Here is a 12094-nt window from a genome sequence, read left to right on the forward strand (position 1 = left end):
GTGGGTCATACTAAACACTCAAAACCGTATTAGCAACTTTTGCTGTTGTTGTTATGTACAAGGTACTTCCTGTTATGTTACCTGGGTGAGCAATAGTGTAACGGGCATCCCAGTGTTTCCAGGACTATGCTAAACTCTGCCTAGTGTAAATATTAATAACTCCCTTTTCCATCTCAAAACTCTCTCAGTTTGAGGAATGAACTCTATAGTCACCTTAGCAGGAGTCCCATAACTGAAGTAGGTAATAAAAAAAAAAAAAACACCCAGAAATACACAAGTTGACACTGAGAGCCAAGAAAAGGTAGCTGCAAGTAGTGTCCAGCAGAACACCTGAACACCATTCTAGATGGATTTTGCCCCCTAGAGCAGTGATAGGGTCCGTTCTGAGGTAGGAGAAGTGTCTTTCAGTATGACACCCAAGGATGAGAAGGCTCACAAGTGCATACGGGTGGAGGAGGGAAGCGCAAGATGATACTGACAAGTCAGCATTGGTCGGACTTTCTGATTCACTGTAAGAGTTGTTCAGATCCAGTTTTCTGGATTGAATAATTCAAAACACAGTGTCATCACAGAGACAGAGTGTTGAAAAAAAAAAAAAACAGGTATGAGGAGATTAAAGAGCTCAGTTTTAAACTGATACAGACATCCATGTGGAAAATTCCTGGAGGGGGTTTCCTGTACAACTCGTGCTGAGAGAGCCCCAGATTTGGGAGTCATTTGCCTGGAAGTCGTGGCTGATGCCCGGGTGAGGGTCTGAGCTCACTCAACAGGAAGAAACCTCAGCTGTGGGGGAAAATGTACTCAGCATAGACCTCAGGAAATGCCTACATTTTCATATGTTGGGCAGACGGGGAAGATGATGGGTGGAGATCTTAAAAGGAGGGAGTTTCTGGTAGGGGCTGCCGGGAGCTACCTGTCCCCAGCAGGTCAGGAAGAGGAGGCTCTGGCCGATGATGAGCTCAGGCAGAAGCCATTGGTGGTGGAAGCAAGTGCCCTTCCATGTATAGAACCAAGAAGATAAAGCAGTAAGTAGCCCTATATTGTCCAGCACTATGTTCTAGCCACCTGTGGCTGCTTAGATGGGAATAAAAATCAATAAAAGTAAGTGAAATTGAAAACTGAGTTCCTCAGTCACACTTGCCACAATTAAGTATTCAAGAATCCCACGTTTCTAGTGACTAAATTGTTGGACTGTGCAGAAATAGGCTATCTTCCTTACCACTGACTGTTCCTTGGGAGAGTGTTGAAACTTTTTTCAAAAAGTTCATTTACTTGGGAGACAGAAAGTTCCCATCCCCTGGATCACTCCCCAAATGCTCCAAACAGACTGGTGCTGGGAACTCAATCCATGTCTCCCACATGGGTGGCAGGAAGCAACTGCTTGAGCCATCACTGCTCCCTCCCAGGATCTGCGCTGGCAGGAAGTTGGGGTCAGGGGTCCCAATGGGTATCTCACTCCGGCACTCTGGTATGGAAGGAGAGCATCCTAACAGGCATCTTGCCCACTAGGACAGATGTCTGACTTGTAAAGGAACAGGGAGGATGGCGCTGTGTCAGAGGAGACCCTGTCCACCCCTCCAGCCTGTGGTAGAGACGTTGTGTCAGAAAAGAGTGCAGATAGGAGAGGCCTGTGGGGTGCAAGGTCTGGAAGACCTGCACTCAGAACACTGGAGTAGGGAAAGTCCTTACTCTACAAATAGACTTTACAAAATAAAATGAAGATATAGCTTCCTTTAGAAAAGCCAGGAAACAGGTTTCTATGTGGGGACTTCAAAAAGTTCAGGGATAAGTAGAATCGTGAGTTTATTTTGGTGGGAAAAAGTGAAATCACACATCAAGATTTTATACTACACATTTCCACAAACTTTTTTTTAAAGATTTATTTATTTGAAAGGCAGAGTTACAGAGAGAAAGAGAGAGGGACAGACAGATGGAGAGAGAGAGAGATCTTCCATCCTCTAGTTCACTCCCCAAATAGCCACAAAGACCAGAGCTGAGCCAATCTAAAGCCTGGAACACGAAGCTTACTCCTGGTCTCCCACGAGGATGCAGGGGCCCAAGCACTTGAGCCATCTTCCACTGCCTTCCCAGGTGCATTAGCAGGAGCTAGATCAGAAGTGGAATGTCCATATGGGATATGTGACTTTGCCTACTAAACCACAATGCCAGCCCCTTTCTACAGACTTTATGAAGAATCCTTGTATTGCAATCATAGAGACTTGCTGAGGGCTGTAAACATCAAAAGGACCTTTTTTTTTTCTTTATGAAATCCTCCATACTCGAGTAGGACATAAAAATTGATCTAAAATTTTTTAACTAAATCCTAGTTGGAGCAGATGTTTGTTGCAATTAAAGTTTGTCTTTTTAAGAATTGAAAATGAATCGATGTGAATGGAAGGGGAGAGGGAGCGGGAAAGGGGAGGGTTGCGGGTGGGAGGGAAGTTATGGGGGAGAAGCCATTGTAATCCATAAGCTGTACTTTGGAAATTTATATTCATTAATTAAAAGTTAAAAAAAAGTTTTTTTTTAGTTAGTAACTATAATAGCTACAATTTAGCAATGGCTGCTTTATGATATGCCTGGAATGGGTATTTTCTAAATCTATCTTTGTAAGGTTATGTGACTTAGATACAGGCACAGTGTAGCTACTGCATAGAGTTGTATTTAAACACAAGTGTGAAATACAGAGCAGAATTTGGACTGTTACAGTACAGTGAAAGACCAGAGTGATGTAGGTACACATGGCAAAGACCCCCCTAATTTGAATTGTCAAGGATGGTTTTTTGGATGTAATTGATGCCCAAGATTTAGAATTTGAGTTAGTTGACTGGAGGGGAGAGAGTGGTTCAGGAAGGAGAAACAAAATCTTAGAGCTGACACTCAAGGAAGTAGAAATTCAATGTAGCCAGAACAAAAATTCCAAACCACCCAACTTGTTCCATTTATGTTCTACTCTACCCATTATACCCATTAGATATATTTCCTAAGATTTTTTAAAAGGTTCTTTTATTTATTAGAAAGGCAGAGTTACACACACACACACACACACATACAGTAATATTCCATCTGCTGGCTCACTGCCAAAATGATAACAACCGAGGCTGGACCAGGGAGAAGCCAGGAGCCTGGAAAACCATCCTGGTCTCCCAGTTTGTAAGCAGGGTTCCAAGTACTTGGGCCATCTTCCGCTGCTTTCCCAGGTGCATTAGCAGGGAGCTGGATCAGAAATGAAGCAGCCGGACCCAAACCAGCTCTCACATGGGATGGCGGCGTCGCAGGCAGCAGCTTAACTCACCGCGCCACAACATCATCGACCTAAATATCTTAACGTGGCTCAGGACAACATTTAATATCTCAGGCATCTGTATATCCAGGACACTGGAAGAGACACAAAATCGCTGTAGTGGGAGCATAAGAGTGTAAGAGGTAGCCATCTAGTGGTCTCACACATGTCAGGAGACATTTGTAGAGATCCCACTCTGAAGCTGTGTTCTCACAGAGTGCAACATGTGTGCCCCCAAAGGTTATCCATTGCTTTAAGGGTTTGTGCTCCCCCTACCACATGACAGTTTTGCATGATTATTTCAAAGGAACTGGACTGGTCTGCTTTTGGATTTTTAATCACAGCTTTTAAGATTTTTACTAACAAACCTGAATCATCTGTCCAAGGCTGTGTTTGCCATCTATATTAGCCTGATGGTGTGGATTCAGGTTTTCAAATTCTGGGTTTTTTTTTTTTTAATCTCTCCCTGAAATAGTCTTGTATTCTGTTTTCTATATAAAATGTCTCATCATACAAGCACATTAAAGTATTTATGTTTACTGTTGGGGGCAGGAGAATTTAGCAGTAATGAATTAATTTTTCTTCTGTGAGGCAGAATGCCAGTGTGGCCTCACTGATTTGGTTGAGTTATAATTTGCTTTGTGCATTTTACTGAGGTCGGTCCTATTATCTGGTAATTATTTTATGATTGAAGATTTCACCTGGGATAAACTGATTTCATGGGCAAGAATTGAAAACCTACTTGGAATCGTTAAGCCAAGACTATTTGCAAACATGATAGAATCTCTGAGCATCATTTTGGAAGGACTTTGTATCCCTTTGCACCAATTTCGTAATCATATATTCTTTAACAGATGTAGCCTGGCTAAGCCAGTTATTTTTATTTCCTGATGGTCATGCGAAAAGGTTTTATAAATGCTTTCTGATGGTGCCATAACTGTAATTAAACTTTCAAAAGGACTCCATTGTCATAAGTGATTTCTTCAGTAACAGCACGTGGACTAGGGTGAGGAAAGAAAGAGCTGGGAGCTGCTTTTGAGCTTGGCTGAGAAAAGCAGGTTTGTACCTCTGTTGAGAGTACATGAGGGCACTACAGAATTTTGGCAGAAAAAAATAGAATGGAAAGATCAGTTCTTGCATGGTTCTGGGAGTTCTCTATTTTTTTCCTCCTATGCTTAAATGTCTGAGACCATCCTTCTCTCACTCATTATTGAAGAATCAGGAGATGATATTGTTAAGGCACCACATTTTACAGATGTTGCAATCTGACAAACCCTCTACCTTCTTCTCTCTTCTCCTTTTTTTCCTCCCCGCAGGTGATTTCTATTCACTACTTTCCAAGCTGCTAGGAGAAAGGGAAGACGTTGTTCATGTGCACAAATACAATCCTACAGAAAAGGCAGAACCAGAGTCAGACCTGGTAGCTGAGATTGCAAACGTAGTCCAGAAAAAGGATCTCGGTGGGGCTGAGGCCAGAGCGAGCGCAGAGCGTGAGGAGAGGGGAAATGCTATTCTCATCAGAGACAGAATTCACAAATTCCACAGACTAGAGCCTACCTTGAGGCCAGCAGAGAGCAGAGTGTTCTCATTGCAGCAGCCCCTACCTGCTGAAGGCGCCCGGGAACAGGAAAACACAGGAGGTGCGTTCAGGGTTTCTTTGGAGAGAATAAAATGTTGAATGCTACAATCCACATTAGCAAAATCTGAAGGGAATAAAATTTAATGGGTGAAAAAAAATTGCAAAGATACTATTCACAAAAGTATTACTCAGATTTGAGTTACTATCTGGTTCACACAGACAACATACAACCTAAATTCGGTTCTGTTCAGTGGATGAGCTAGAACTCCAATGACCCAACCTGTTTGGATCATTTTGGACAGACTGGCATGTGAAACTCGGAATATCAAATCCTGACCAAATCAATGTTTTTCCATTTTGCTCAATGGAAAGCAAATGAAAATCCAAAACCTGATATGTCAGGTCCTAGTGTGTGAAGTGACTATATACTATCTTCTTTTAAGGTGATTAAATTCCTCTGAAAGGAATTTCACACTTTGAACATGCTCATCCAACTGACTTGGAAAATGTAACCAACCATTTATATGTCTTTGATTTCTTAAGCCCCATTATCAGTACAATCTTAATTGGAAAGTTGAGTATTTATTTCTGAAGGGACCTCCAGCAAGTTGATAACGATGAGATTTATCTTTATTCCTAACCAGATTGGCTTCCGTAATTAGAGGACAGTACTTTATTCCCTTCAGGTTTCTGTGCCAGCAAGCTATGGATGCCTCATCTTTGTCTTTAATTGTGCGTGGCCTCCGTGATATTGACCGTGCATGTTCCTCGCTAATGTGGAAGGCCAGATAATGCAGCGTGCGGAGACGATCCCCAGAAAAATAACGGTTGTGTGTGTGTGGCAGCTGTCCGTGCGGGCCTGCAGTGGCACAGGCTGCCAGCTTGATGTTTTCAAATTCAGCTTTGCAGGAAGCTATAAATTATTCAACACCCAGCTGATTTTTATTTATAATTGAAAAAAAAATTAGCATGCGGTGCCTTTTGCTCACGCGGAAGCTGCAGCATTATCTGCTGGGACTGGCCTTCCCATCGCTAGGAGATGTTAACTGGAACCTCGATTTTTAACTCTTGGTATTTAAACAGGATCAGCCCTGCTCTGATTTATTCTAAAACTGTTTCTTAAGAGGTGGTCCCTGGATACCTTTACCTGAAAATCACCTAGAGTGCTTAAGAAAAATCTAGACTCCTGAATCCTGTCGAAGAACAACTGAATTGGACAACTCAGACTACGGTTCCCAGAAGTCTGCACTTTTTCATGCCCCTGTCCGTCTCATCAACACACTGAATTGTCTGTCTGGGCCTCTATATTAAGGACAGTAAACTGTAAGGCAGACAACATGGGAATGTGAACGGCAAAAGGGCCTCTTTGGTGAGATGTGTGGGATGCTAGAGTTGCAGGGCCTTTTTTCCCTGACTTGTGTTACTCTTGCTTTAAATGCTGTCGTAATCATCTATGGGCATCATACCTGTCAGTGTAAGAGTCAAAGATGGACTCTAGGCATCGCATTCCTGAAACCCACTTAGTTTCTCTCAGAAGGAAATCCTTAAAATACCTGAGATGCATTTACTTGCCAAATTTCCTGGGTCCTCATACAAATGCCAGTGGTCAGGAGAAGAATGTTTCTCTGGCATCAGGTTTTCGAAGTTTCCTTTCTTCTTAAGAAGTAGGTGAATGTCACTGGAGTGAATTAAATGATGAGTCACAGAAGCCTCCTGCACACATCCTGATTGTAGAGAGGAAATGCACATGTATTTCCTTTCTGAAATGACTCCCTTTAATCCTATTTCACTACTTGAATTCTAAAACCTTTACAAATTTGAATGCAAAAAGACAAAACTCCTATTTAGGCAAACCATTTCCCAAACACATTTTCTTCTTTTGTTGTTCTTAAAGATTTATTTATTTGAAAGGCAGGGAGAGGGAGAGAGAGAGGATCTTCCATCCGCTGGCTTGCTGGCCATAAAGTCTGGGGCTGGGCCAGGCTGAAATGAAGAGCCTGGAACTCCATCCTGGTCTCCAACAAGGGTGGCTGGGACCCAAGTACTTAGGCTATCTGTTGCAGTTTTCAGAGGTGCCTTAGCAGGGAGCTGGATCAGAACTGGAGCAGCTGGACTTAATCCCCTGCTCCATTATGCTTTGCTGCAGTTTTAAGCCATCGTGCCACCACTGAAAATGCATTTTTTTTTTGACAAGGCAAAGTGGACAGTGAGAGAGAGACAGAGAGAAAGGTCTTCCTTTTACCATTGGTTCACCCTCCAATGGCCACCGCGCCCGGTGCACTGTGGCCGGTGCACTGCGGCCGGCACACCACGCTGATCCAAAGCCAGGAGCCAGGTGCCTCTCCTGGTCTCCCATGCGGGTGCAGAGCCCAAGCACTTGGGCCATCCTCCACTGCACTCCTGGGCCACAGCAGAGAGCTAGACTGGAAGAGGGGCAACCGTGACAGAATCCGGCGCCCCGACCAGGACTAGAACTCAGAGTGCCGGCGCTGCAGGCAGAGGATTAGCCTATTGAGTCGTGGCGCAGGCCCCCAATTTTCTGAATTGTCTTTCACTGTTTAGTAGCACACAATGTGGCATTGAACTTCAGCTGTGTCATTGCTGGATAAACCAGTGGATGAACCCTTCTCAGGAAACTTCCATTTTACAAAAAAGAAAGTAGAATGTGATTAGCATTTGCGCCCTAATAAGATACTGCAGTAGTCTAATCCGTGTATATTTCTTAAGATTTATTTTACTTATTTGAAAGACAGTTATAGAGAGGGGTCTTCCATTTGCTGGTTCACTCCCCAGAAGGCCACATCGACCAGAGCTGAGCTGATCTGAAGCCAGAAGCCAGGAGCTTCTTCCAGGTCTCCCTTGTGGGTGCAGAGGCCCAAGGACTTGGGCCATCTTCTGCTTTCCCAGGCCATAGCAGAGATGGATTGGAAGTGCAGCAGGCAGGACTTGAACCAGTGCCTATATGGTATGCTGGCACTGCAAGCCAGAGCTTTAACCCACTGCGACACAGTGCCAGCCCCTAATCCATGTATATTTCTCAAGGCATGGGAATGAATTTGGTGGCCAATCTACTGTTGTGTCTCTCATAACCTGTCTACTCCAGGCAAAGCTGACACTGGGCATTCATAGTCTATAGCAATTGACTATCTCCCTAAATGCCTGCTTTTCTAGAGGAATTGTATCAGCTGCAAAGAAGAAAGCAACATTTTATGTAAGATTATTAGTAAAACAAAAATGTGTTGCTTAATATTATAGCTGCACTCATTTCAGATATCTTTGAAACCTATTATTAATTTTCAAATGAAGAGACCAAAGCCGAGAAAAATAAATTTATTTGAATGAGTTTACAGAGTCTGAATTTAAAATTCAGACTTTATACTTGCAAGGTACACCTTCTATTACATTGTATTTCTTTGTTTCTTGTTTTAAATTTACTTATTTGAGAAGCAGAGGCAGAATTCCCTTGCACCTGTTGGTGCATTCCCCAAATTTCTGCAACACCTGGGGCTAGCCTAGGACCACGACTCCCATGTAGATGACAGGGATTCAAGTACATGACAGGGATTCAAGTACTTGAGCCATCTTCTATTTCCTCCCAGGATCTCCTTAAGCAGGAAGATGGAATTGGGCATTCCTGGAGCCAAGAAACAGACATGAGTGTGCTAACCAGCAGGTTTACCAGTAGGCCAAACTCCCACACCAAGTTTGTTTTCTTTCTTTCTTTCTTTCATTCTTTTTTTTTTTTTTTTTTTTTTTTTTTTTGACAGGCAGAGTTAGACAGTGAGAGACAGAGAGACAGAGAGAAAGGTTTTTTCTGTTGGTTCACCCCCCAAGTGGCCACTACGGCCAGCATGATGCACCTATCCAAATCCAGGAGCCAGGTGCTTCTCCTGGTCTCCCACATGGGTGCAGGGCCCAAGCACTTGGGCCATCCTCCACTGCACTCCCGGGACACAGCAGAGAGCTGGCCTGGAAGAGGAGCAACCACGACAGAATCCAGCGCCCCGACCGGAACTAGAACCCGGGGTGCCGGCGCTGCAGGTAGAGGATTAGCCTAGTGAGCCACGGCGCCGGCCCTCATTATATTTCAATACAGTTGTGCTCAAATAGAGGGGCTGACTTGCTTGCCTAGTTCAGATTAAGTTTCCTGCCAAGTTCAGATCCGCTTCCCTGGTGCCCCAGACCCTCAGGGCTTAGCAGCTGGGGTCTCCACCCAGAGTGCGATTCTGTTGCCTGCAGTTCTTGGTACCAATACAATGTAACTGAGCAGCATTGCTTTGGACATCATTGGCTGCTCCATGTGTTGAAACTGCAATATGGAGCCCATCTAACTGACCTGAGGGTTCAAAGATGAAATGAATGGATCAGCTCAAAAATCTGTGTGGAACTGTGTGTGGAAAGCCCAGGAATATCTGAAAGCTTCAGAACCGTGCTGTTGTGTGGACCTTTAGTTTGTCCAGGACGCCACCTGGTTCCACACCCTGGCGTCTGCTTTTGAAGTTGGGTTCTCCACCTGGGTTATGGGTCAGATGTCAGTGGCCTTGCAGGCTCCTTGAAGAGCCCAGTAGAATGGATCTTGCAACTTTGTGCAGCTGAGAAACGCCTTAGCATTTAGCACAAGATGATTGTGTCCTCATTACGTGTCTTGGAATACAAATAGCTGCAAGCCACCTTTTTCTTTCTTTTCCTTTTTCTTATTTTTTTTTTTTTTTTTTGACAGGCAGAGTGGACAGTGAGAGAGAGAGACAGAGAGAAAGGTCTTCCTTTGCCGTTGATTCACCCTCCAATGGCCGCCACGGCCGGCACGCTGCGCCCAGTGCACCGCGCTGATCCGATGGCAGGAGCCAGGTACTTCTCCTGGTCTCCCATGCGGGTGCAGGGCCCAAGCACTTGGGCCATCCTCCACTGTACTCCCTGGCCACAGCAGAGAGCTGGCCTAGAAGAGGGGCAACCGGGACAGAATCCAGTGCCCCGACCGGGACTAGAACCCGGTGTGCCGGCACCAGCACTTTTTCTTATTTTTTTAAAGATTTATTTGAAACAGTAACACGACAGAGAGAAAGAGGGAAAGAGAGAGATATCTTCAATCCCCTGGTTCACTCTCCAAATGGCCACAATGACCAGGGCTAAGCCGGGTCCAAGCCAAGAGCCCAGGACTCCTCTGTGTCTCCCAAGTCCTTGAGAACATCCTGTGCTGCCCTCTCAAGTGCATTAGCAAGGAACCAGATCAGAAGTGGAGCAGCCAGGACTTGAACCAGCACTCTGAAAGGGGATAGCATTGCAGATGCTAGCTTAACCTGCTGTGCCACAGTGCTAGGCCCCCGCCTTCTATATCTTAACTCTCTTCCTTACTTCACTCCTGTTAGGTGAAGTATAGTGATTAATTTTTATTTTCTTTCTGACTTTGGTATAAATATTTCTCCTGTAGTTTTAGCTAATTATAGTTATTTCTGGCACTTTGATGAATAGCAACAATCCCTAACTGAAACAAGGCATGTATTTCTCACAAGAAGATCATTTGCAAACGTAGTTTGAAAAACAACCACCATATTTTAGTTTTGTGATTTTTATCAGTGTTCCGTTTTTCTTCAGGTGAAATGTGAAGAACTTGTTGCACTGAAATTAGTCATAGTTCTGGGCTTGAAATTATATTTTACCTCAACTTTCTCTACTTCTGTTAGTCCTTAGGAAACTCAGATAAATGAGTGCCCTCTTAAGTGCTTATTCATAATTTCATATGAAAGCTGCACTGATCACTAACATTAATCTCTTTCTTTGAAATATCTAATTCATTAATCCTTTTAGTGATTTATTGATGCAATTTTAGTAGTAATTAATCTTTTCTAAAAGTAGTAACTTTTTTCTAAATATATGATGGAATATGAGCTGCACATTTTACCTTTATAATGAATTCTTCATAGAGTAATATAATTTATTTATTGTGAAAAGTGTTATATGTCCCTTGGAAAAAATACCATTTTAAAATCTCAGTGTTTCTGTTTTATGGTTTCTATTATCTTTTAGCGATCACAATGAGCTTGAATCACAACTACTAGATATATGTGATATACATTTTATACTGCTCTTTCTAAAAGTATTCTTTCCTCTAACAAGTTCTCAAATCTGGATTTTTTAAATGTTTGTTTACTTTCATTTATTTTAAAGGAAGGGTTACAAGGAGGGAGAGACGGAGGTAGCACTCCCATCTGTTGGTTCATGCCCCTAAATGCCTGGCATAGCCAAGGCTGAGCTAGGCTGAAGTGAGGAGCCCAGAACTCCATCCAGGTCTCTCACATGGATGGTCAGGAGCTCAGACCCTTGCACTCTATCTGCTGCCTCCCAGGATGCATTCACAGGGAGCGGGATTGGAAGCAGGGTATCTGGGACTCATACTGGCGATCAAATAGGAAATGCAGGTGTCCTAAGAGGTGACTTAGCCAGCTGCACCATGACATCCACCCCTCAAATCCAGATTATTAAAAATAATCAGGCCTGAAATAAGCCTACCATTTGCTGTCTGAATTTAGAGCGATTGACACTTGGATTTTGGGGTGGCTTGCCCGAGATCACTTTAAAAAATTTGTATTTCATTTCCAGGTTACAACTGTAAGTGGAGAGGCTGGCATCATGGTACAAGGGGTTAAGCCACAGTTTGGGATGCCAGCGTTCCATATAAGAGTGCCAGTTTGAGTCCTGGCTACTACACTTCCAGTGCAGCTTCCTGCTAATGTGCCTGGGAAGACGCCAGATATGGGAGGCCCAGATGTATCCTGGGATCCTGGCGTCTCCAGCACAGCCCTGAGTGTTGCAGACATTTGAGAAGTGAATCAATTGATAGAAGATTCTCTCTCCTTCTCTCTCTCTCTCTCTCTCTCTCTATTTCAAATAAATAGCTGTTTAAAAAAAAACCTGTAAGTCCTGTCATATATCATTCATTTCTTACATTAAAGATAAGAGGAAGCTAAACTAGAATTTTTAACATCTCTATGATTGAAAATGTTGTTTAAGGTTGAGCTGAATATATTTTATTATATAATTTCCTTAATAAGGATTTCAGATATTTTTTGAGTATTAGAAAATAACCACCGTTAATATTATTGGGGTCTGAAGTCTGATTCAAGCTAAAGTTCCTCTCCTATGAATGAGAAACTCACTTGGGATGATGCCAATACTCTGCTACCATTGTATGATTCTCGTGTGGTCATGAACAGAGAAGGGAAGAACAATCAGTA

General features: G+C 43.3%; 1 protein-coding gene across 6 annotated transcripts in view; it reads left to right on the forward strand.

Annotated features, from left to right (window-relative positions):
• PAM (peptidylglycine alpha-amidating monooxygenase) overlaps window positions 1–12094 on the forward strand; it is a 342095-nt gene that overhangs the window by 281246 nt on the left and 48755 nt on the right. For 2 of the 6 annotated variants that reach the window (XM_051853946.3, XM_051853949.3), the window contains exon 15: window positions 4600–4923. The exons of the other annotated variants lie outside the window; for them this stretch is intronic. In XM_051853946.3, the coding sequence (XP_051709906.1) occupies window positions 4600–4923 (324 nt within the window). The remainder of the gene's footprint in view (window positions 1–4599; window positions 4924–12094) is intronic. 6 annotated transcript variants of the gene reach the window in all.

The sequence above is a fragment of the Oryctolagus cuniculus genome, chromosome 14, assembly GCF_051225735.1.
Source record: "Oryctolagus cuniculus isolate XC-2025 breed Fujian yellow rabbit chromosome 14, ASM5122573v1, whole genome shotgun sequence".
Taxonomy (NCBI): Eukaryota; Metazoa; Chordata; class Mammalia; order Lagomorpha; family Leporidae; genus Oryctolagus; species Oryctolagus cuniculus.